We start from the raw sequence: 21,417 nt of genomic DNA, 5'->3' as shown, positions 1-21,417 counted from the left end.
CTCCCCCCACAGCTGAGTCTCTTGGCACCTGGGTGTGTGTGGGTGGGGAGGGGAATCCAATCTCCCTTCCCCTCCATCTGGCCGGGTGGACAAAGGGCAGGGGGACCATCTGGTCCCGCCAGAGTGGGGGAGGGGCCCACAGTGGCGGTCCCCAGGGGCGGGGGAGGGGCGGCGCTCCGGAGACAGCAAGAGCCTGCGGGGTCTAATTGCATCACTTTATTTCACCGACCTCCACTCTCCGCTCTCCGTTTCCCCAGCCCCCAAACCTCAGAGCAGGAAACAAGCTTGGCTGAGCAGATCCAGGCCTAATAACCCAGGGAGCACCCGGAAAGAGGGGGAAAAGCAAGGAGATCAGAGGTTCCAAGGGATGGCCCTCACCTTCTGGGAGACAATTCTAGTCTGGGGCCAGCTGCAACCTGTGAATGGAGTTTAGGGCTGGCTCCCATAGGGTCCCCACCTTCCTGGACGGTAGGGTTCTGCATGGTTGGGAGGGTGCATGTGCCCATGCAAATGAACCACAAGAATGCATGTGTGTGAGTGCACGCACTGCAAACCTGCTGGTGACTGTGCATGTCTGTCAAGTTGCCTGTCCGTAGGTGGTTGCTCCCAAGTGAAGGGTCATATTTGGGAACATGGATGGCTCTAAATGCATAAGCATGGATGTGGGCATGGAAGTATCTGTGGTCTAAGAGGCAAGAGTAGGAGATGTGAATGCCCTGTAGGGCAACGGAAGGAAGAGGTTAGAGGCAGGATGGGGAGGCTGCACAGGGCAGAGGAAGGGGTGTGAGTGAACAGGAAAGCCTATAGGAGAAGTCCATCTAACAGATTACCCTCCACCAGATTACGTCTCTTGATTCCTGAGGTTTTTCCTCTTGATTTCACCTCCTTAGTCTGTCACTGCAAGAGAAAGAGGAAAAGGCAGACCCTAGAGACAAGAATCCAGATAGACAGAGACACACCTGTTGTGTGTATATGATGAATAGGAACCCATGGAGGAGGGAGGCAACAGAGAGAGTCCAAGGCAGGCCAGCAGCCACCCCCCACAGCGCGACAGCAGGGCTGGGTCTCATGCTAGCCCCTGCAGGAAATCCAGCAGCCCCGTGTGCCACTCCTCAGGTTTGTCAAGGTAACAGGGGTGCCCTGCCCCCTCCATGACCAACACCCGGTGGTTGGGCAGCTGCTTCAGGTGTTCAAAGCTGGTCAGACCCATGGGGTCTTGGTCTCCATATACTATAAGAGTTGAGGTCTAGAGAAAGGAAAGGGAAACAGTAAGCAGGGATCGGCCACACCAGCCCAGCCTCCTAGAGGTCAGCTGTAGGCCCACCACCACTTCAGTCTCTTCCTGGGGTCACCCCAAATGAGAGGGAGAGACAAGCTGGTCCAGTGGGGAGTAGGAGAGGCCCCAGCTCCTGGGGGACAGAGGCATGAATTTTTGCTGCCCCAGTACACAGTTTAGCACAGGCCAAGGCACAGTAATCTGCTAAATAAAGATAAAGGGCAGAGTTTGGTAGTTTAGCTCCCCCCAGAAGCTACACCTTGGTTACCCTGCCCCAAGTGACAAGAGGCCCCCCGGATGGACCCTTTCTTGCTCGTGGTAGGGGCATCTCAGCCTCCCACACAGGGATACCTTCACACTGGCATAATCCGCAGCATTGATTTTGTCAGTGCAGATGGGGGCCACTGGCACATAGCCCCGGAGCTGGGAGCCAGGGGCCGTGAGGAAGGGCAGGGAGTACATGCCACTCAACGATGGGCTGATCACAACTGGAGAGCCCAGGTCCAGGGCATCCACCACAGCTGCCAGGAAGCTGCTGGGGACCAATTCCCCGATAGGGGCAGGGGCCACTGCTTCCTTGGAGCGCCCCAGACCTGCAGGGATTCAGGTGTGAGAAAGATAAGGGCATTGAGTAGGAAAATGGAAGAGACAGTCCCTTCCTTCAGGAAACCCTCCTAAGTCAATCTCTCTGTGCCAGGTTCCTGCAGCACACAGTGTGCCCAAGTTTATTGCTACGGCAGCCTAGATCTGTCATATCTGTGGCAAGCACGAGGCATTTCCCTTGTCTATGCCCATCTCTCCCAGCAGTAGAGTGTCCTGGAAAGGATCAGGCTCTGAAGTCCAACACAGCTGGGGCCAGGTTTCAGTTTTCCACCCAACTGTCTATGTGACCTTAGGAAAGTCTCCTCACCCCTAAATGTGTCAGGAGACTCAGTCTCACTCCTTAGGGCTTCCAACAGAGCCTATACTTATGGCTCTGTCAAAAGATTTTAATTCCAATTGGCTGAGTACTGATTATTAGGTGTTGGGTATTGGTCACATATTCACGTAATCTCAGTCCATTCTCACTAGAGCCACCCATCCAAAATCTGTATCTCCCATTACAGATGAGGAAACAGGCTCAGAGACCCTGAGACACTGCCCTGGGCAACCTGGTTAGAAGCAGCTGGAGAGTGTCCAGACCACATCCCAATGGAGACCAGAGAAAACTGGAAGGCCCTGGCTGGCTAAGTACACTGCACCCTGTCAAGCTCAGGGCCTAGCCTGGCTAGGTCCTTCCAGTGTCCTGGTGCACAGTTTCCCCAGTGAGGCCCCCACAACCCCTGTCCAGAAACCTGCCCCGGAAGTACCTGGCAGGTCAATGGCCACAGCCCGGTAGCCAGCCTGAGCCAGCTTGTGCAGCGTGCCCAGTTTCTGCCAGGTCTCGGAGGAGAAGCGGATGCCATGCAACAGCAGAACTGAGAAGCTGGCAGCCTGCCCGCCGCCTGGGCGACCCTCTCGGAAGAAGAGGCTCTGGCCCTGTACCTGGATGGTGCCCTCCTGCTGCTCCACACCCGCCATCCCTGCCGCTGTCCTGGTGAAGCACCTGTGGTTCAAGGCCAGACTGATGAGGAGCCACAGAACACCCTGCTCATGGAGCAAAGAGAGCAACAGAAGGGGCAGGGGTCCCTATGGGAGCAGCAAGGAGGCCTACAGGGGGCTACCAGAACTCTCCACATGCTGTGGGGTGGGGAAGACAGGGGTGTTATTTATGCCTCTGCCAGTCAACTGTGTGGCATTGAGCTTCAGTTTCCTCTTCTGGAATAAGGGGCAATAAAGCCTACCTCAAGAATTAAAGAGTTGGAAAAAAAAAAAAAAAAGAATTGATAAATGAGGGTGCCTACCCTTGGAACTCAATACCAAGAGCTCCCCTTACGATTATTGTCCTCATTGTTATTATCCTTTTCTACAAATGGGGATAATACAATAGCACTCAGCTTAGAGGCGGTCGGTGAGATTAAATTAAACGAGCTCAAGCCCGGAAAACGCTGGACGCCGCTCCTAGCGCACAGTGAGCATAGTAAGTGCTCAATCAACAGCAAGTAGATGTTTTGCTTCCACCTCTTCCTCTCCCAGGCACTGTTCACAGTTTGTAGGTTGGCACCACAGGCCGGAGCCGGTCGCGGTTGGAGTTAAAAACCCATTTTCCGGAGGCGGAAGCCGGAACGCAGAGCTGGGGAAGTCTTTGGAGTTCCGGCCCGCGAGGAATGCGGGGAGTCCGGCGCGCCGCCCGCCGGGCCCAGCGCTCTGACGCCGAGGTCAGGAGCTCGGCCACCGGCCATCCGCGCCGCGGCGGCTCGCTCGGTGCGCTCCGCGGACTTCGGTCCTGGCTCGCTGGGCCCGGTAAGGCGCACGCGGAAACGGTGGGGCAGGCCCGAGAGGGGACCCGGGAGCCGAGATCGGAACGGGAAGAACTGGGGGCAGATGGGGGTGGGCTCTCACTGGACAGGAGAAGAGGGGGTCGGGGCGCAGGGCTGGTACCTGGGGAGCTGCGTAGGCTCGCGCGGATTAGAGGCAGGCGAGTTCTGGCGGCGACTGGGGCCCGGGGCAGGGAGCGGGGCAGCGGCCCGGCGGAGGGCGGGGACCGGGCCGTGCCGCGCGGCGCCCTCTTGCGGCCACAAGCCGTGGCAGGGCCGGTCGGTGCCGCTAGATCTTTCTCGTCCCAGCGGCCTCGTTGTCCCCGAGCCCTTGGGCGCCAGGTGCTCCAAGCACCCGCCTTGCGTTTGGCCGCCAGCAGCGTGCCCCGGAGGCACATGAGGCGGCTGGAGGAGAAGGGTTCTTGGGGTCTCATCCCTGCTGCTCCGTCCTCGTCCTCCCCACCCTGCTCATCCCTGGCCTTGACTGCCCAGGCCCTGAGCCGTGCGCTGGCAGCAGGAAGCCCGACAGCTTTGAGTGCACTCAAGGTCCAGCCAGGTGGCCTCGATCGTTTTCACGGCGTCTCCGAGCCTATTTCCCGGCCTGTAGGACGGGTGTGATGTTGCCTCTTTGGCACGGGGTCCATAACGCAGTCCTATGTGCCCCGCGCTGCCTCCCGGTACCCGCCCTGGCCGCCACCAGGATAGGTGCCATAAAGAGCAGTGAAGGAGGCGCAGGCCACCCTAGCCTGTGACACTACGAGCGCCTGTGTATTTGTCGGGGTTGGGCTGAGACCTGGAGCTGCCAAGTAACAATGACATCTGACATTAAACAGCGAGGCCTCCTCTCCAGACACAGTGCTAAGGCTTGACCGAGGGTCCTTATCCATAACTCCGCTGTATAGACGAGGGACTGACCCACGGTAGTGATGGTCTGCTGGGAAGAAGCCGGTGGCTCTCCCCTGGCCCTGGGGCTGAGAACAATCCGGGAAGTCTGGACAGTGGGCCTGGCCTACTTGCTTTCGGGCGCCGCCTGGAGTCCCCCCTCGGTGGGGTTAGGAGGCGCGGGGCCTGCGACTGCGCACTGCGCAAGCGCGCCTCTCTGGCCGCGCTCTCCACCGCCTGGTCCGCACAGCAGCCTGCAGAGCCGAGGAGGCGGCGCAATGGTCGCGGCGTTGTTTGGCTGCTGGTTCCGCGTGGGCGGGGCTCGCCCTGGGGTGTCCGGCCCGGTCATCCCGGTCGGCCCGGTGAGTGTCCCCGGGGAGTGAAGACAGCGGGGTGCCCGGGAGCGGACCATCCTGGCTCCGCCCCCTGCCCCCGGGAGCCCTGGGGCAGAGTCCTGCGGGAGTGGCAGGCGCTGGGGCAGGGAGTGTGCCTGTGTCCGTGTGTCGTGTGTGAGCGCTGGCGTTTGTCTGAGTGCGTTCTCGGGGGTCTGAATGTGCGTGTGTGTCCATGTGGTGTCTGTTTCTACGTGCCAACCTTTGGGGGGGGGGTGTCGGTCTGTCTGTATGCTTGCGTCTGTGTATGTCTGCTGTGTGCATTTCTGTGTACATGTGATTTTGAGGGTGTGTATCTACCTGTGTATTTCTGAGGCTATGAGCGTCTGTTTGCTTGCACATGTGTGTTTCTTGTATGCATGTGTAGTTTTAGGATGGTGTATATGACTATGATGAATTTGAGGGTGTGCATGATTTTGAAAGCATGTGTGTCTGTCTGTCCATCTGCCTTCCCAATGGCTGACCATGTGCCTGATTTTGAGGGTATGTATTTCAAGGGATCGATTGCTCATGGGCCAAGCAGGGCTGCCTGTATGTGCCATGCCAGGAATAGCTTGTGCAAAAGAAAAGCATTGTGGGAGCAAGACTGGATGTTTGTGTGCATGTGTGTACACCTGTGTGTCATTGTATACATGTATGCTAAGGACCTAAGTTGGGTACAGCTTATACCACATCTGGTATCTGAAGCCATCCATATCTGTAGCATATGCTGGGTTGCCGGCTAGCTGCCCACTACCATGATCTGCCTAGGTTGCTAAGGCAACAGTCAAGGTCCCGCCTCTCCCTTACAGCAGGCTTCCCACAAGAAGAGGTCTGCTCCAATTCTCCCACTAGTGGGAACCTAGGCTCAAGTGGAGTGGGAGTTTGCTGTTCCTGGTCAAAAGGAAGAAAAGAGTGGCCTGTTCCTCCCCTCAGCTCCTGGCTCTCCATCAGCACCAGAGGGGCTGCCACTGCCCCCTCCCCCACGGGACTGGGAGCCTAGGGGTGAGGGCTTGAGAAACATCCCCAAAGCTCCCAGGAAAGGAGGGTGGCACCATATTGGTTTCTAGCTGGGCCAGCACCCATTTGGCACTCAATAAAGATGTGTTTACTGGAAACTGGGAATAAGGCAGGTGTACTCATCCTAGGCCCAAGAAATGATGACAGGACAGCCCTGGGTCAAGTCCACTATATTACTGAAATATGGGAAACTGGAGAGGGCTGATGCAGGATTATTCTTCCTCTCATTTTACTGACAAACTAAAGACACACAGCCAGGAAGTGGCAAAGCAGAGCCTCAAAGCCAGGGCTAGCCGTTCTGTCTGGGTCCTGGGTCCTGATGTCTGTCCTCTGGATAGTCAAAGGACCCAGACTGCAGGAGTCTGTGAAGCAGGTCATGAAACTGGGGTAGGGTTGGGAGGGAGCATTCATCTCTCTAACCTCCATTTCTAGGTGTACCATGCTCCTCCCTGGCTGTAGTCCCCTTATGCCTCAGCATTTCTCCATCCCAGGTATTCTCCATGAGCCCTCCTCCCACTTAATATCAGCTGAAGTAGAGCATTAAATATTTTCATCAGTGGGATGGGGCTTGCTGTCAGTGGGATGGGGCCTTATACGTAGCCTTTCACTTGTGATGACTCTCAGTACTCTATCCTCACCAGCAAGGCTCCAGTTCATCCCTCACCTTTCGGCCCTGTGATCTCTTCCTTGGCAAACTGAGTGTAGCCTGGTCGTTAGCAGCCCAGCCCTGGGTTTGGATCCCAGTTCTGCCACTTGCTACTCTGCATTTTGAGCAAGAGAATTTACATCTCTGAGCCTTTGTTTCCTCATTTGCAAGAGAACTCTAATTATATCTGCTCCCCGGTGTTCTTGCCTGGATTCGTGAGCCCTGGTATGTGAAGGGCCAAGCACAGAATCTGGCTGTCATAAGCACTTGATGAACGGAAGTGGTTTTAGCTGGCACAATGAGGATGGTGGTCATGGAGCATGCTGTGTATCCAGGGACATCTCAGATGCTCCTTCTCAGGCTGTAGGGTATCGGAGCCCTTGCCCCAGCATGTGGAGAAGTTGGATATGAACCTTCAGACCCCTGCCCAGAGCAGGATGAAAGGGCAAGGGCTAAGCTCTTCCTCTGCTGGGGGCTTCTGGGTGGGATTTGGGGATGGGGTCCAGGGGACCTGATGGGGCCACAGCCCCAGCATCTTCTTCCTCTCCTCTCCTCCAGACTGTGGTACAGACCTCCATGAGCCGGTTCCAGGTAGCCCTGCTGGGCCTGGGCCTGCTGCTCATGCTGCTCCTGTATGTGGGGCTGCCAGGCCCCCCTGAGCAGACCTCCTGGCTCTGGGGAGGCCCCAATGTCACAATCCTGGCTGGTCTCACCCCTGGCAACTCCCCCATCTTTTACCGCGAGGTGCTCCCGCTCCACCGGGCACGCAGGTGGGTGCTGATCCCAGGGTGTAAAGGACAAACTAGGTCCACAGGGAAGTCCCTGCATGGGACCCCAGCTCAATTCAGGGCTCTCAGGGCCTGGGGTGGTGGTGGGACAAGCCTAGAAAGAACGAATGGTGGGCCACTCTGAGACCCTCAGGACACACACTCCCCTGTGTGCCCACAGGGTGGAAGTGGTGCTCCTCCATGGAAAGGCCTTTAACTCCCACACATGGGAGCAGCTGGGCACACTGCAGCTGCTGGCGCAGAGGGGCTACCGGGCCGTGGCCCTTGACCTCCCAGGTGAGAGCCCCCACTCCGGGGTTTAGGGAGGCAATATCTAGCAGGTACAAGGGACAGTTTCCCAGAGGGAGGAATTGGAGGGGTAGAAAAGCCTTAAGGTATGGTGGGGTGGGTGCATTTGGACCCCAATGTCTGGGGCAGGTCACAACACAAGATGGTTATACTAAAAGGTCTGTGTCTTTATTTTCTACCTTGAAAACTAGAATGTGGAGTGTTGCATGCCACAGAGCTAGTAGAAACATGATTCACTTCACAAGTGCTTGCATGGAGAGATCTCCGTGTACTTATTATGACAAACTAAGTAGCTTTTTGGTCTTTTAGCCATGCAATTGATTTATGTTATCATTCTTGTCTTTAAAAATCGAACAAAAGTGAGGCCCTTGGAGGCCCATGCCACATTTCTCTCCTAAGTGTTGCCCAATCCCCTTCAGGCATTTCCATATGTAGAAAGACAATACCCAAGATTGTGTGGTGAGGTTAGAAACATGACTAGTGTCCTGTCTGCTTAGCAAATCTATCTGCAGCTTGGTTTTCTCCCCTTAAATTACATCTCATAGAGCAGGCCAGTCACTATGAACCTCCGTGTCTGTACTGGGTGCCATTGGAAGGATGGACAGGTTTTATCTGCCATTTCTCTATAGGTAGATATATAGGCTGATTTAGAGTTTTCAGCATCAGTGGAAATGCTTGAAACTGAAGCAACTTTGGACATGTTTCTTTGAGCATGTAGGCAATAATTTCTGTAGGGTAGCTACCAAGGATAATTGATGGGTCAAATGACACACATTTAAAAATTTTTGACAAATATTACCTTACCCTCCAAAACTGCTATATGGATTTGTGCCTCCCATCAGTCATGTACGAAAGTGCCCATTTCCCCACATCTTTCCCAGCACTGCACATTGTCAATCTTCTTAGTTTTGCCAATATAATGGATGAAAGATGCTTTTCTAGCAGACCTATCACATTACAAAAAATGGCTTCTGGGAAGTTGGGAGTAGCACTGCCGTGTGCCTCTGCTTTTCCCCCATTGCGGTGGGCAGGAAGTCCTAGTTCCTTTCCAACCTCCCTCAGCTACTGCCTCCTGCTGTTCCCAGGTTTTGGGAACTCTGCACCTTCCAAGGAGGCAAACACAGAGGCAGGGCGAGCAGAGCTGCTGGAGCGGGTGCTGCGAGACCTGGAGGTGCACAATGCCGTTCTGGTGAGCCCCTCTCTGAGTGGCCGTTACGCCCTGCCCTTCTTGATCCAAGGCCACCACCAGCTGCGTGGATTTGTGCCCATCGCACCCGCCTCCACCCAGAACTACACCCAGGAACAATTCTGGGCTGTGAAGGTACTGGAAGGAGGGTTTCCAAAGGTCCAGCTTCCTATTCCTGTCTCAAGTCACGGGGCGGGAAAGGACTCATGTCTCACTTGGAGGAGGCATGGCCTCATATGGATAGAAAGAGATGGGGTGTTTGGGAAAGATTTCCTAAGGAGGTGGCTAGAGGGTCAGTCCCCATCAAGCTCCCCAGATCACAGCCCCTTACCTTGCCCTGCAGACCCCAACTCTCATCTTGTATGGGGAGCTGGACCGTATCCTGGCTCGGGAGTCACTGCGGCAGCTCCGGCACCTGCCCAACCACTCTGTGGTGAAGCTTCGTGATGCAGGCCATGCCTGCTACCTCCACAAGCCTCAAGACTTCCACCTTGTCCTTCTTGCCTTCCTTGACCACCTGCCTTGAGTTCACCCACTGACTAGGCCCCAGACCTGGCCTGAGCTTGGAGAATCTGGACCAGTGCTCCACCAGGGAGGCAGCCCCTGGGATTGGAGAGTAGAAGCCAGGGGGCAATGGCCAGCCAGGACCTCTCATTTCATCTCACAGACACAATAAAAAAACACATTTTTGTCATGCTTGGTGAGTGACAGGTCCTATTTCCTGGCATTACAGCAGGTAGGGTGGGAGTGAGAGGCAAGCCTGGGGCTGCTTTGGGGCTGGGAGCTGGAAGGAGGCTTCTGCAGCCTGGGAAGGCTAAGAACATGGGCTACTTCCTAGCTGGCTGCCCTCACCACTCTTGACTTCATTTCCTCACCTGTAAAATGAGCATGATGGTAATACCTGGCTCAAAATTTGGTTTTAGGTTTGACTCAGTCTGCTTAAATGGAGCATTTGGCCACACAGGGCTGGAGGGGGTCAGGGCAAGCAAGTGTTACTACTGCTGTGTGACCACTGGGATTGGTGGGAAATTCATGGTCTGGCAATTGAGCGAGTGAATCAGGAACGCAGGACCTATGGCCAAAGGGAGCAGGATGTGCAGGGATGGAAGTGAGGAATGTGGTTTAACAGTGAACATAGCATTGCTGGTGAATTACCAAGCCTGATTGCCCCCTAGGTATGTGTGGGTCAGCAAGCAGATTAGACTTAAACACCAGGAGGGTTGGGATGGATCCCCCACCCTGCCCTCCCAGCCTGCCTCCTCTGGGTACAGAGGTTGAAGTTTTCAACTCTGTCATCCATAAGCAGACTTAGTCCCTGTAGCAGGGGGCAGAACTGGCCCAGAATACAAAGGGCAACCAGGCACACAAGTGGGCAGCTACAACTGTGAGCAGCCTGTGGGTGGCCAGTGCGACACCTGTGCCTCTTTATCCTTCCTGTCCGGTGGCTGTAGTAGAGCCAGGGAGCCTGGCACAGGGTCAGCCAAGAATATGCCACATGTATGCTTTTGTGCTGTTTCTCCACCTCTCACACAATCATACAGCCTCACGGTTACATCCTGTCACCATGACATTCTCTGTCACACCCAACCAGCATCTCACACTCGTATTGTCACACTCACAGTCATGCACATTGTTGAATTAGCTCACACAGAGGCACATTCGCGCCATCTCACATGCAGTCACACATGTGCCCCTCTGTCCATTTATCCTTCACTAGTGGCACATTGTCCAGCGTCTGCTCTGTGCCCTGCTAGTGACAGATTCCTGCGGGTACATGGACCAGCCTCCTGGAACTTACAGTCTGAGGGGACAGATATTGACCAATAACCTCTCCAGCCAGGGGGTGAGGCAGTTAGGGAGGATCTCCCTGAGATGCTGAGACAAGGAAAGGGGAAAAGTCAGAGACTAGAGGGAGGGGCTGGGGTTGCAGGGAGGGGCCAGCTCTGGCAGGACTTTGTAGCGCTGTACCCCAGGGGGGAGGGGCGCCTGCGGGGGCACAGGTCTGCCCTGTGTCTAGGTCTGCCCTCCTCCCTTCCTGCTCAGTCTGGAGGCTGCAGAGATAGAGCCCTCCGGGGGCGGGACCACCCGGAGCTCGCGGCCTAGGCCGGCGGGGCGGGGCGGGCGGGGCGGGGCGGGGCCCGCGGGGCGGAGCAGGTGGCGGCGGCGGCGGCGGCTGTCCCCGAGAGGGATCGCGTAATCCGAGACGAGGCTGGAGCCAGGGGCGGGCTGAGACGCGGTCGCCGACTCTGCCACAGAGACTTGGGCGGCCCTTACGCTCAGTCTTCGGCCCCGCCCCGCGATCCGGTGCAGCCACGTGGTGGGCGGACCGGGGCGATTCTGAGCCCTCGACCTCGCAGGACCCTGAGCCCTGGCCACAGTCCGGGGCAGGCGCTGAGAGGCGAGCGCGGGCCAGAGACCAGCGAAGAGCGAGGTGGGACCCCAGAGAAGGGCAGGGGGGTCAGGGGTTACGTGGCATAAGATCTGGGCCATTGGGAGAAGTGTTTTGAGGAGGGCAGGGAAAGTCCACGTCTGGATTCAGACCTGGCCTCGGCTACTCTGTGGCCGTCTCTGAACCTCTCAGCCTCAGCTTTCCACCCTGTAAAGTGGGCATTCAGAGGCACGAACTTCCTGGAGCTCTTTGGTGCATTCAATACGGGAATGTGTTGAAAGCGACCGGCACAGCTCCTGAAACAGAAGGGGGGCTCTCACGTGCGGGGAACCGCCCCGGGGAAGGGCTGGGTGCAGATCTAGGGGTCCCCTGGGCCCCAGCGGCTGGGAGGGGTAGGTAGCCACTCGACTTGCCCCTAGCTCACCAAGCGCGGCGCCATGGCCAGCGAGGGTCTCGAGGGCGAGCACCCGTCCGTGACGCTCTTCCGCCGGTACCTGCGGATCCGCACCGTCCAGCCGGAGCCCGACTACGGTGAGAACGCGGTGGTTTCGGGGCCTGCGGTGGGATCCGGGGCGGGGCCTGCTCTACACCGACGCCCACCACTTGTCACCCCGCTGAGCCCCACTCTGCTGCCCCAAGTGGCGTCTCCACGCCTCTAGCGGGTCCCCAGGTCTGCAGACTGCTCAGCAGCCCCTCCGGGCTGTTGTACCAAAAGTTACTCCTGGCGCTAGGGAAGAAACAACTTCACCTCACTGCCGGGGTCTGAGGTGGGGGAGGGAGATGGGACAGCCACAAGGGAAGAGGCTCCAGAAGCAACGGTGGCAGGACAGAGACCACAGCCCTTGGGGAATCAAGCTTGGTGGCTGGGAATTATGGACATGGGTCCAGACCCTCGCCCTGTACTTACCAGCTGGGAGACACTGGCGGAAGGTCATGCCTCTGCCCATCCCTGAGGAAGAGAGCAATTTCTAACTCTGGACTTCCCACCTGACCTTCCACAAAGGGTCACTGACTGGCCAAAGATAATCTTCGCTGGAGACAGAAATGCGGGTGTCCCCAAGGGATGTGGAATTGCACTGAGGAGGCAGTGGCCTGTGTAAGGGTCGGCTCCTCTCTCTGGATGTGCCCCCCAGCTCTCCCTGGGCTGGTGGGAGGTGTGGGTAGAGGCAGAAGTAGGCCCAAGACTCTATGTGTCCCCAGGGGCTGCTGTGGCCTTCCTTGAGGAGAGAGCCCATCAGCTGGGCCTGGGCTGTCAGAAAGTAGAGGTGAGCCTGGGGCCCTGCATGGGGTTGGGAGGTGCCCCTGGGGCACCTCCTTACCTTCTGGTCCTCTCCAGGTGGCACCTGGCTATGTGGTGACCATTCTGACGTGGCCAGGCACCAACCCCAGACTCTCCTCCCTCATACTAAACTCTCACACGGATGTGGTGCCTGTCTTCAAGGTGTGTGGGGGCGCGGGGAGCGGTGCAGGCCTTGGGGTACACAAAGATGATGCAGACCCCCCACTGGTCCCCAGGGAGCCTAAGGAGCTGGTCCCAAAACTGACTCCCAACCTCATAGGACATCATTTTGTCCAGTGGGCCATTCTGTGCCCAGGGTAGGGGAGGAGGTGGGAGTAGAGATGAAGAATGGCAATCAACTGCCCTCTGCAGCCCTCTTCTGTCCCTTTCACCAATCCCACTCGTCACCTCAGCCGTAGGGTTGGCTTCTAGGGCAGGACCACAGTTGAACAGAGTAGATTAATGACTAAATGTGGGACTTGGGTCCCTCCTCTCATCTCTGCCCCAGGAACACTGGAGCCATGACCCCTTTGAGGCCTTCAAGGATGCTGAAGGCTACATCTATGCCAGGGGTGCCCAGGACATGAAGTGTGTCAGCATCCAGTGAGTGTCCTCCCATTTCCTGTCCCCCACAGTGTCCCTACTGGCCTATCAAAATGACCCGGGGCCTAGGGTGTGATTGAGAACCTTGAGGCCGAGGAATTTACCCCTTCTCTTGGACAGGAATTGTCACCCTTACATGGATAGGGAGACTGAAGGACAGGGCCTTCCCATGGTCCCCTGCCAACTGCAGGCTCCAGCCTACCTGCAGGCATCCGGAGGCTCCCCTGGCGCCTGGCTTAAACCCTGGCATTGCCCCTCAGGTACCTGGAGGCTGTGAGGAGGCTGAAGGCTGAGGGTCGCCATTTCCCCAGAACCATCCATATGACCTTTGTGCCAGGTAGGAGTGGCTTGGGGAGGGACGCTTTTAGGGAACAGGAGGATGTGTTGGCAGAGGCAGCTCCTTCATCCCAGGTCCCTGCTGCTTTCGCAGATGAGGAGGTTGGGGGTCACAAAGGCATGGAGCTGTTCGTGCAGCGACCTGAGTTCCGGGCCCTGAAGGCCGGCTTCGCCCTGGATGAAGGTGAGCAGGGTGGCAGGCCCCTGAGCAGCCAGTAGGGGGGATGTGGAGGCTGCCGGTGGCTGGACCAGTCCACCCCCTGAATCCCCTTTCCCTCCCCAGGCCTGGCCAACCCCACCGACGCCTTCACTGTCTTTTACAGTGAGCGAAGCCCCTGGTGTGAGTATGGGCTTGGAAGGAGGGCATCTCTGTGAGGTGGGGCACTAGGCCAGAAGGGGCAGGGGCCTGCCTAGAGTCCTGCAGCAAGTTGGAGCCTGAGGAGGCCTGGAACCCAGAGTCTCTCCCTCCCAGCCCCTTCCTACTTGGGCTTCCTCCTGAGTTTCTGAGGGTAGCCCCCAGGGTGGTGGCGGGGGGTGTGGGCGGCAGGGGAGTCAGCTCTACACTGTTCTGAAGCGAACAGTCCTGCCAGAGGAGCTTGGAATGAGGGGAAGACCCGGGCCCACTCCAAGGCTGATCACTTCTCCAGCCTCTCCCTTGCTGAAGACACCCTCTTCTCCCTCATCTCCCAGGGGTGCGGATCACGAGCACAGGGAACCCAGGCCACGGCTCACGCTTCATCGAGGACACGGCGGCAGAGAAGCTGGTGCGTGGCACACAGGGAGGGAGTTTGGGAATTCCCAAGGCTCTGTCCTGGGGCCACTCTCACATCTGACCTCACACTCTCCTAGCACAAGGTTGTGAGCTCAATCCTGACTTTCCGGGAGAAGGAGAGGCAGAGGTGAGGCAGCCTGGGGAAGAGGCTGGGGGTCTGGGCGGCTGTGCCAGAGAGAAGGGGGGCTCTCTATCGTTGTTTTCCTGCCCCCCACTGCAGGCTGCAGTCAAACCCCCACCTGAAGGCAGGGGCTGTGACCTCGGTGAATCTGACCAAGCTAGAGGGCGGCGTGGCCTATAATGTGGTACCTGCTACTATGAGCGCCAGCTTCGACTTCCGTGTGGCACCAGATGTGGAGCTGAAGGTGCCAACTCTACCTGGGTTTGGAGGAGGGAGCCGGGTCCTCAATCCTCTGCTGGAGGCTCAGGGAGAGCCTGAGAGGTCAGCTTATCTCCCTTCTCATAGGCTTTCGAGGAGCAGCTGCAGGGCTGGTGCCAGGCAGCTGGTGATGGGGTCACCTTCGACTTTGCTCAGGTATCAGCTGGGACTCTGGGTCAAGAGCTCTGGAGGCAGGGGAAACGGGGCTTGTTGAGTGGGTGTCACAGTGGGGATGCAGGCCTGGTGTGCCTGCATACGTCTGGGCATTTCTTTAGGCAGGAGAGACATTTTATTCACCAACAAGCCTTAGTTGTAGAGGCCACTGTTGAGTGCTAGGGATACCGTAGGAGTGAAAGTAGACCCAGTTCATGGTCTCATAGTCTTTATAGCATGAAGAGAGGCATGGACCTGAATTAAACATTTATATAATACTACTTTTATTTATTTTTTTAAAGATTATTTATTTATTTATTCATGGGAGACACAAAGAGAGAGAGAGAGGCAGAGAGAGAAGCAGTGAAGAATAGGGCAAGATGTCCGGGCCCTGTCTTGATCCTGCAATCCTTCTCCTTCCAGAAGTGGACAGAGTCCCGAGTGACATCTACTGATGACTCAGACCCCTGGTGGGCAGCATTTAGCGGGGCCTGCAAGGACATGTGAGCACACTGGCCAGCCTTTCTCTTCCCCTTTCCTCTCTCCTCCTACCTCCCTTCCACCTGCCTCTGCCCCTCCAGTCCTTCCCTTGCTCTCTCCCGTCAGCCTCCTCATTCACCAGGCTCTTCCCTCTGTAGGAATCTCACCCTGGAGCCAGAGATTTTCCCTGCTGCCACCGATAGCCGCTATCTCCGTGCGGTGAGCCACTTGCAGTGGGTGGGCAGTGGGGTGGTTCTGGATGCTGGCCTTCCTCCTAATGGCTTCTCCTTGCCCCCTGCAGGTAGGGGTCCCAGCTCTGGGCTTCTCGCCCATGAACCTCACACCTGTGCTGCTGCACGACCACGATGAGCGGTTGCATGAGGCCGTGTTTCTCCGTGGGGTTGATATATACACACGGCTGCTGCCCGCTCTGGCTAGCGTGCCTGCCCTGCCCAGTGATGGCTGAGTGCCGGGCTTCCCAACTTCTAGACTGGGATCATCCTCCTGATCAGGGTCAAGGACCCTTCCCTCCCCCCACCCCAACAATAAAGTCTGTGTGGACAGGGGCCAATTCCGAAGTGCTATGAGCAAGGACGTTCATGGAGCAGGGATTCTCGTTTCTCTGGGGACATGCTATTACCATCCCCATTTCACAGATGAGAAAACTGAGCCTGGCTCTAGATACCTCCCTACCACCCCCATGCTTCTCTGTGCCCCTTGACACAGCACACTCGTCCAGTACTACCCAGCCATGTCTGTGTCTAGCATCAAGGGGCCATATTTCCTGTCCAGTGGTCACTACACCTCTATCTGACTTATAAGCTCGAGGACACCATTCTCACTGAGGAGGAAACCAAGGCAAAGATCTCAGGGAAACACTTCTGGCTTTCTGGGAACACACTCAGGATCCTGAGACAGGACTAGAGCTGGAAGCCAGCTGGGCCCTGCCAGATGTGGGGCAGGTGGTGAGATAGCTGGCAAGCCATGACTGCTAGCATTTGTCAGATCCTCAGGATGACAGGAAGGGGGTGCAGCCCCTGCTCTGGTGTTGGGAGCAGGAGTCACAGAGGGGCAGGAGCTTTGGTAGACCACATCAGTTCATCATAGAACTCCTGCATTCCGGGCAGGGGAACCCATGTGCTGAGTGGCCCGTGAGTGAGGCTTCGGTCTGTCAGCACAGCTAGGTGGGGGTCCAGGCAGTAGTACCTGGAATCACTGTGGCCCTGATGGCTGAACCTGCTCCTCTAGCTCGTCTGATCTAGTCCTGTAGGTCTCCCTGCTCGTCTCCCTGCCCTGACCTCCATGAGCATGGGGAGAGGTGGGGAGGGCTGGCTTTTGAAGTTCTAGTTGTGGCCAGAGGGAGGTCCACAGCCTGGTTCCATGGCCTACAGGCTTAGTCCCGATAGTAATAACCCCTGCTCATGCAGTTCTGACGGGGAGCCAGGACTTTGGCCAGCTTCATCTGCTTTGAACCCTCCCAGCAGCCCCTGGATGCAGGGTCGCTGGGCCCCTTCAGAAGCTCTGCTAGAAGAGCTTGCCCGAGACTACATAGCGAGTAGGTAATGGGAGTTAATATCTGAAACTCCAGAACTAGGGATTCCTTTTCTACACAAGGGAGGCTCCATGTGGAAACTGGCAGCTGATAGCAAGCTGGCTGTGACCATAAGTAAGCCTAGTTGAAGCCCCCAATGTGGGGCTTGGCCTCCCCCTTGACTACAGCAGGTTGACAGGGGAAAGGAGTCTTCATGCCTTCCTGAGGACTAGAGCACAGGCCTTACTGGAAGCCCCCCTGACCTGGTAACCTCAGGCTGAGCTAAGTTACCTTTGAGACATAAAACTTGCTCCTGGTCCCTTTTGAGACCCCCACCTACCTGACACCCCCTGGTGATGGGCAGTTGGCCACCCAGAGCATGCCAGGACGCCAGTCCTGAGCTAGCAGCACAGCCCTGGTTGGGTAAACTTTCTGGGGTCCCACATGGGCTGCCTGGGTCCAATCCCAGAGCTCCTGATTTCAAACAAGTTTACAAAGAGAATAACTACTTCAAAGAAATGACCATGTATCATGGGTTATATATGTTGTCTCCATATAAGGAAATCCAACTTTTTTTTTTTAAGATTTTGAGTGTGTGAGCAAGGGATGGGGAGGGGCAGAGGAAGAGGGAGAAGCAGAAGGACAGCTCAGGGCTTGATCCCATGACTGAGATCATGACCAGAGCCTGAAATCCAGTCTGATGCCTAACCAACTGAGTGAGCTGCCTAGTGCCCCAGAAATGCAACCCTTTTGGAGCCTCCCAAGTGCCCAGGGTTGGTCCACAAGACCACCATACTCAAAGACTAGTCTTGAGGACTGCATGACCAGGAAGTGATACACTTGGTACCTTCTATAGGAAGCCTCCACAAATACCCAGGACCACTTATACCACTTGCTTCACTGGCTGCTCTAAGGACTAAGACTTTGCAGATGAAGCAGCTGATCCCAGGGGCACAGCAGGGTCAAGTCCAGTAGTGCTAGTAAGGCAGTGCCAGCACTGCCCAGCATCATGCACACTGCCCCCACAATCCAGAGTAGTGGAAGCTGGCTATGTACACTAGCAACAGCCTAAGTCTGGACCCCAATAGGCCAAACTGAAAAATTCAGCAGGGTCCTTCTCTTTATCCCAAGAGATAAAGATAGAGGTAAACTCCAGGGATCCCTGGGTGGCGCAGCGGTTTGGCGCCTGCCTTTGGCCCAGGGCGCGATCCTGGAGACCCGGGATCGAATCCCACGTCGGGCTCCCGGTGCATGGAGCCTGCTTCTCCCTCTGCCTGTGTCTCTGCCTCTCTCTCTCTCTATGTGCCTATCATAAAAAAAAAAAAAAAAAAAAGAGGAGGTAAACTCCAAGACGTTATCAGGATACTTGGGATTTCCCTTTCCTCACCAGACTGCCTATTCCAGCAGGCTATGTGCCCCAGCCTCCTAAGGCCCTCCACCATGATTTTTACCAGGTCCCCTTGTTGCTCCAAGGCTCCATTTCCCAACTCCCACCCACACCCCAGTCCCTGGATCATAGACACAGGCCAACTGACAGATCCTGCCGCAGGTTTATTTGTACAAATAGCACAGGAGGACACCGGGCCCATGCAGACAGAAGCCCAGGGGTCATACCAGTCCTTCCGTCCTCACACTGGCAGGCAGAAGCCTCTACACTGGGGCCTTTGTGGGGGCCTGGGCACCTTTGGGAGCCTGCGCTGCAGGAGTAGAAGCAGGAGCAGGAGCAGGAGCAGGAGCCGGAGCCGGAGCCGGAGCCGGAGCCGGGGTCGCAGCTGCAGCCTGGGCCTTGGTTTGAGCCTTGGCCTTGGCCTTTGGCCGGCAGAGCCTGAGACCTTTGGCAATGCGGGCACGAGCACGTTTCCCGAGCTTGGGGTGAGCGATGTAGGCAAGTCGATTGAGCTTGCGGCTGCCGCCCTTTGGGATCTTGGGCTTAACCTCCTTGGGCTTGACAAGAGCCTTGATAGCCTCAGCACGCGCAGCCATGGCCTTGGCATTGTTGGCCTGCATCTTCTTCAGGCCCTTCTTGTTGTGCTTCTTGGCAAAGCGCATGTTCCTCAGGAACTTGGGGTCTACCTGGAAGGCAAGGAAAGGTACAGGCTCTAAGTGCAGCATGTGGGGCCCCAAATCACCGCTGGTGACCCTCGCCACAGCTGTGCCCAGGAGACTCCTGGGCTCCACCCAAGGCCTCCTGGGGGCATGGACAGCATTGAGTCAAACTTAAAACGCTGAAATACACACCCCTTACAAACTACCTGCAGAGAAACATGTACCACAACCCCAAAGCCAACACTCCACCCTGCTAATGCAACATACACAGACTGTATCTTCAGGGCTACATGCCCAGAGCCCAACAGCGCTCAAATGCAAGAAGGAAAAGAACAAATGAAAGTTGCCCCCTCTGCCAGGCTTGCAGGATTGTCTTTTCTCAACCCCTCCCAAGGCTATCCCCACCTCTTTAAAGGATGAAGTCGGTTAAGCACCATGCCCGGTACAATAGACACACAGCAGATGAGGCTGAAGAAGACACCAGGATGGGGAAACTGAGGTTCAGAGATAGAATGGTTCATGCCACAGACCAAAAGACCAAGGCCACAGGAGAGGGACAGGACCCCATCCTCTTGCTCAGACCCTCCAGCCTCAAGCCTTCTCAGCCAATCCTTAGAACTCCTTGGCACAGCAAGGACAGCTGCCCCCCAAGCCCAGCACGGGGTCAGATCGAGGTCACCAGCTGATAGAATGGAAGGCTCTCACAAGTTACCGAGGACACAAAGATAAGGTCCTTTCTTCCCTTGAAGTGCTCTGGATAAGCAACAGGGACCGTCAAGCCACCCTGAGGAGGCAGGTTACACCTGACGACGGAGTTACAACTCAGGCTGGGCAAAGCCAAGTAAAGGTTTAGTGTTAAGGCTCTGGCAGTCCAGGTACCAGGAGGGACAGTCATTAACGGCTGCTGCTCAGGCAAGATGCTGCAACCGGGAAAAGATACGAGCGAGGCCCTGGCTGCGCCACCGGACCCGCTTTCTCAACTCACCCCCTTAAGAGATTCGTATCTTTGTGACCGGGGTTTCTTGATGCCGTTTCTGTGCCATTTTCGTGCTGTGGGGAAGCAGAGGAATTAGACCAACAGAGATGTGCTCTGCTAGGACCACACAACATCACAGCTGGCCAGCCCCCTGGGGAAAACCATTCCTTCTCAGAGCAGGTCTTCTCGAGATCCAGAATGGCCCTCATGACGGAATGCAAAGCACTGTGGGTACCTCAGGAAGACCCCCTGGCTTCTTAAACTGTAACCCAAAGTTAAGAGTGGCGGAAAACAAAACCAGCCCCAGGCCCAGTGTCCCCTTGCCCTGCCCCAGTATCCCTAATCCTTGCCAGGGTCTGAAGTGAGAGGGAGGTGGGGCGGGGGGACTTACACTGGTTGTGCGTGGTGTGGTTCTTGGACTTGGCCATGTCTGCACCTGGGGGAACAGACAGTGGACGTCAGGCCAGACGCCAGAATGCAGCTGCATCACGGGCGCCTCGCATCTGCGGCCTCCAGCGGCCTCCACACAGCACCACCCGACGCCGGGCCCCGCTTCCGGGACTCGGGTAACTGCGCGCTGAAACCAACCCTCCCTCACGAGCCTGCGCTCTACCCCAAGTCCGAGCGCTCCCTCTCCCATCCACTCCCCGAGAGAACCCACAAGCACTCCCCGCGCCCTCAGCCCCACAGCCACGCAGCCGGTCTCCCCGTCCCCCCCGACTTTGCGTCTAGCCGCCCGTGGGGAGCCGCGGATGGCTCCGGATACCGCGCGGCCGAGCCTCACCAAAGCCCGCGGCTCCCCGAGCGCCTCGGACCGGAAGAGAAAAAGAGAGAGGAAGGCCGCCGTGCAGCACGGGAAATAGGGTCGTCGAGGCCGGAAGGTACTTCTGGAAAAGCTTCCCCCAGCGCCGGGAAGAAAGGTTCCCAAGTCGGACGGGTACAACGCAGACGCGAAGGCGGTGCTATGAGCCCGGCCCGGCTTTCTTCCGGTTTTACCCTCGTTTGTTCCGACTGGCCCAGGTTCTTGGGACCCGGTTCTCATGAAAGGTCCCGAAGGCGGAGGGAGCCCTTGAGGCATGCGTGCTAGGCAGGGAGTGGCAGACTGCTGTTCTTTAAAAAGATACCTGGCGGGCCCCCGGGAGGGTCAGCCGTTGAGCATCTGCCTTTGGCGCAGGTCGTGATCCCGGGGTTCTGGGATCGAGTCCCTCATCGGGCGCCCCGCAGGGATCCCGCTTCTCCCCCTGCCCGTGTCTCTGCCTGTGTCTCTGTGTCTCTCATGAATTCATCAGTATAATCTTTTAAAAATAAAAACAAATAAAGGTACCAGTGGGCAGAGAATGGACTGTAGGGGGCAGCGGTGAGGCGGGGACGCTGTGAGCGTCCTGGGAGAGTGGGGGCACCTGGCGACGAACCCGGGTAGCGGGCACGGAGAAGAGCGGATAAATACACGCACTTGGGATGCAGAAGATGAGGGAGAGGAAGGAGGCCAGGGTGGCTCCCAGGTTTTTGGCTTGAACGTCTGGGTGAATGCTGGTTCTGCTCACAGAAATGGGGACAACCGTTGGGAGGAACCCGGCTTTCATTGCTTTGTTTGGAGGAGGTCAATGATCCAGATGTCTC

The 21,417-nt window shown here is 56.8% G+C and overlaps 4 protein-coding genes across 10 annotated transcripts; 2 read left to right on the top strand and 2 right to left on the bottom strand.

Moving 5' to 3' along the window:
* Nucleotides 1–201: 201 nt before the first annotated feature.
* On the bottom strand, nucleotides 202–3,944 carry ABHD14B (abhydrolase domain containing 14B). Its single transcript, XM_025456056.3, has 4 exons — nucleotides 3,797–3,944; nucleotides 2,626–2,861; nucleotides 1,628–1,869; nucleotides 202–1,246 (listed from the first exon to the last, which is right to left on the bottom strand). Exons 2-4 carry the CDS (start codon nucleotides 2,834–2,836, stop codon nucleotides 1,067–1,069), a joined length of 633 nt encoding a protein of 210 aa, XP_025311841.1. The 5' UTR covers nucleotides 2,837–2,861; nucleotides 3,797–3,944; the 3' UTR covers nucleotides 202–1,066.
* Nucleotides 3,110–15,822, top strand: ACY1 (aminoacylase 1). 4 transcript variants are annotated; one of them, XM_035702434.2, is made up of 15 exons: nucleotides 3,526–3,658; nucleotides 11,662–11,773; nucleotides 12,443–12,507; nucleotides 12,579–12,683; nucleotides 13,030–13,124; nucleotides 13,385–13,461; nucleotides 13,555–13,644; nucleotides 13,744–13,800; nucleotides 14,151–14,224; nucleotides 14,310–14,359; nucleotides 14,453–14,597; nucleotides 14,699–14,767; nucleotides 15,188–15,267; nucleotides 15,403–15,463; nucleotides 15,546–15,822. In XM_035702434.2, the coding sequence occupies exons 2-15, from the start codon at nucleotides 11,680–11,682 to the stop codon at nucleotides 15,708–15,710; spliced, it is 1,227 nt and encodes a 408-aa protein (XP_035558327.1). In that variant the 5' UTR covers nucleotides 3,526–3,658; nucleotides 11,662–11,679; the 3' UTR covers nucleotides 15,711–15,822. The 4 variants fall into 4 exon arrangements, with proteins under 4 accessions (XP_048953842.1, XP_048953841.1, XP_035558327.1 ...); XM_025456042.3 differs by lacking the exon at nucleotides 3,526–3,658 and adding an exon at nucleotides 11,044–11,284; XM_049097884.1 differs by lacking the exon at nucleotides 11,662–11,773 and having other exon boundaries at nucleotides 3,153–3,658.
* ABHD14A (abhydrolase domain containing 14A) lies at nucleotides 3,980–9,549 on the top strand. Its single transcript, XM_025456050.3, has 5 exons — nucleotides 3,980–4,916; nucleotides 7,150–7,361; nucleotides 7,540–7,655; nucleotides 8,753–8,988; nucleotides 9,197–9,549. Exons 1-5 carry the CDS (start codon nucleotides 4,599–4,601, stop codon nucleotides 9,377–9,379), a joined length of 1,065 nt encoding a protein of 354 aa, XP_025311835.3. The 5' UTR covers nucleotides 3,980–4,598; the 3' UTR covers nucleotides 9,380–9,549.
* A 2,484-nt stretch (nucleotides 15,823–18,306) lies between the features above and the next one.
* On the bottom strand, nucleotides 18,307–20,890 carry RPL29 (ribosomal protein L29). Of its 4 annotated transcripts, none has more exons than XM_049097888.1 (4): nucleotides 20,582–20,890; nucleotides 20,189–20,233; nucleotides 19,807–19,871; nucleotides 18,307–18,844 (listed from the first exon to the last, which is right to left on the bottom strand). In XM_049097888.1, the coding sequence occupies exons 1-4, from the start codon at nucleotides 20,873–20,875 to the stop codon at nucleotides 18,742–18,744; spliced, it is 507 nt and encodes a 168-aa protein (XP_048953845.1). In that variant the 5' UTR covers nucleotides 20,876–20,890; the 3' UTR covers nucleotides 18,307–18,741. The 4 variants fall into 4 exon arrangements, with proteins under 4 accessions (XP_048953845.1, XP_025311843.1, XP_048953844.1 ...); XM_025456058.3 differs by having other exon boundaries at nucleotides 18,307–18,848; nucleotides 20,582–20,704; XM_049097887.1 differs by having other exon boundaries at nucleotides 19,803–19,871; nucleotides 20,582–20,703.
* Nucleotides 20,891–21,417: the final 527 nt, after the last annotated feature.

The sequence above is a fragment of the Canis lupus genome, chromosome 20 (genome assembly GCF_003254725.2).
Source record: "Canis lupus dingo isolate Sandy chromosome 20, ASM325472v2, whole genome shotgun sequence".
In the NCBI taxonomy this organism is placed as follows: Eukaryota; Metazoa; Chordata; class Mammalia; order Carnivora; family Canidae; genus Canis; species Canis lupus.
The sequence above is the reverse complement of the archived record's forward strand: the minus strand, read 5'-3'. Positions and strand labels throughout refer to the sequence as shown.

Coding starts and splice junctions, on each gene's coding strand:
- ABHD14B (XM_025456056.3), bottom strand. CDS start 2,836: ATGGCGGGTGTGGAGCAGCAGGAGGGCACCATCCAGGTACAGGGCCAG. Junction 1,870..2,625: donor TGTGGCCATTGACCTGCCAG/GTACTTCCGGGG, acceptor GAATCCCTGCAG/GTCTGGGGCGCTCCAAGGAA. Junction 1,247..1,627: donor CGGATTATGCCAGTGTGAAG/GTATCCCTGTGT, acceptor TCCTTTCTCTAG/ACCTCAACTCTTATAGTATA.
- ACY1 (XM_049097884.1), top strand. CDS start 3,523: ATGCGGGGAGTCCGGCGCGCCGCCCGCCGGGCCCAGCGCTCTGACGCC. Junction 3,659..12,442: donor GTCCTGGCTCGCTGGGCCCG/GTAAGGCGCACG, acceptor ATGTGTCCCCAG/GGGCTGCTGTGGCCTTCCTT. Junction 14,598..14,698: donor CACCAGATGTGGAGCTGAAG/GTGCCAACTCTA, acceptor CCCTTCTCATAG/GCTTTCGAGGAGCAGCTGCA.
- ABHD14A (XM_025456050.3), top strand. CDS start 4,599: ATGGTCTGCTGGGAAGAAGCCGGTGGCTCTCCCCTGGCCCTGGGGCTG. Junction 4,917..7,149: donor CGGTCATCCCGGTCGGCCCG/GTGAGTGTCCCC, acceptor CCTCTCCTCCAG/ACTGTGGTACAGACCTCCAT. Junction 7,362..7,539: donor CCGCTCCACCGGGCACGCAG/GTGGGTGCTGAT, acceptor GTGTGCCCACAG/GGTGGAAGTGGTGCTCCTCC.
- RPL29 (XM_049097886.1), bottom strand. CDS start 20,875: ATGCCTCAAGGGCTCCCTCCGCCTTCGGGACCTTTCATGAGAACCGGG. Junction 19,872..20,188: donor CCACACCACGCACAACCAGT/GTAAGTCCCCCC, acceptor GCTTCCCCACAG/CACGAAAATGGCACAGAAAC. Junction 18,845..19,806: donor GATACGAATCTCTTAAGGGG/GTGAGTTGAGAA, acceptor CCTTCCAGGTAG/ACCCCAAGTTCCTGAGGAAC.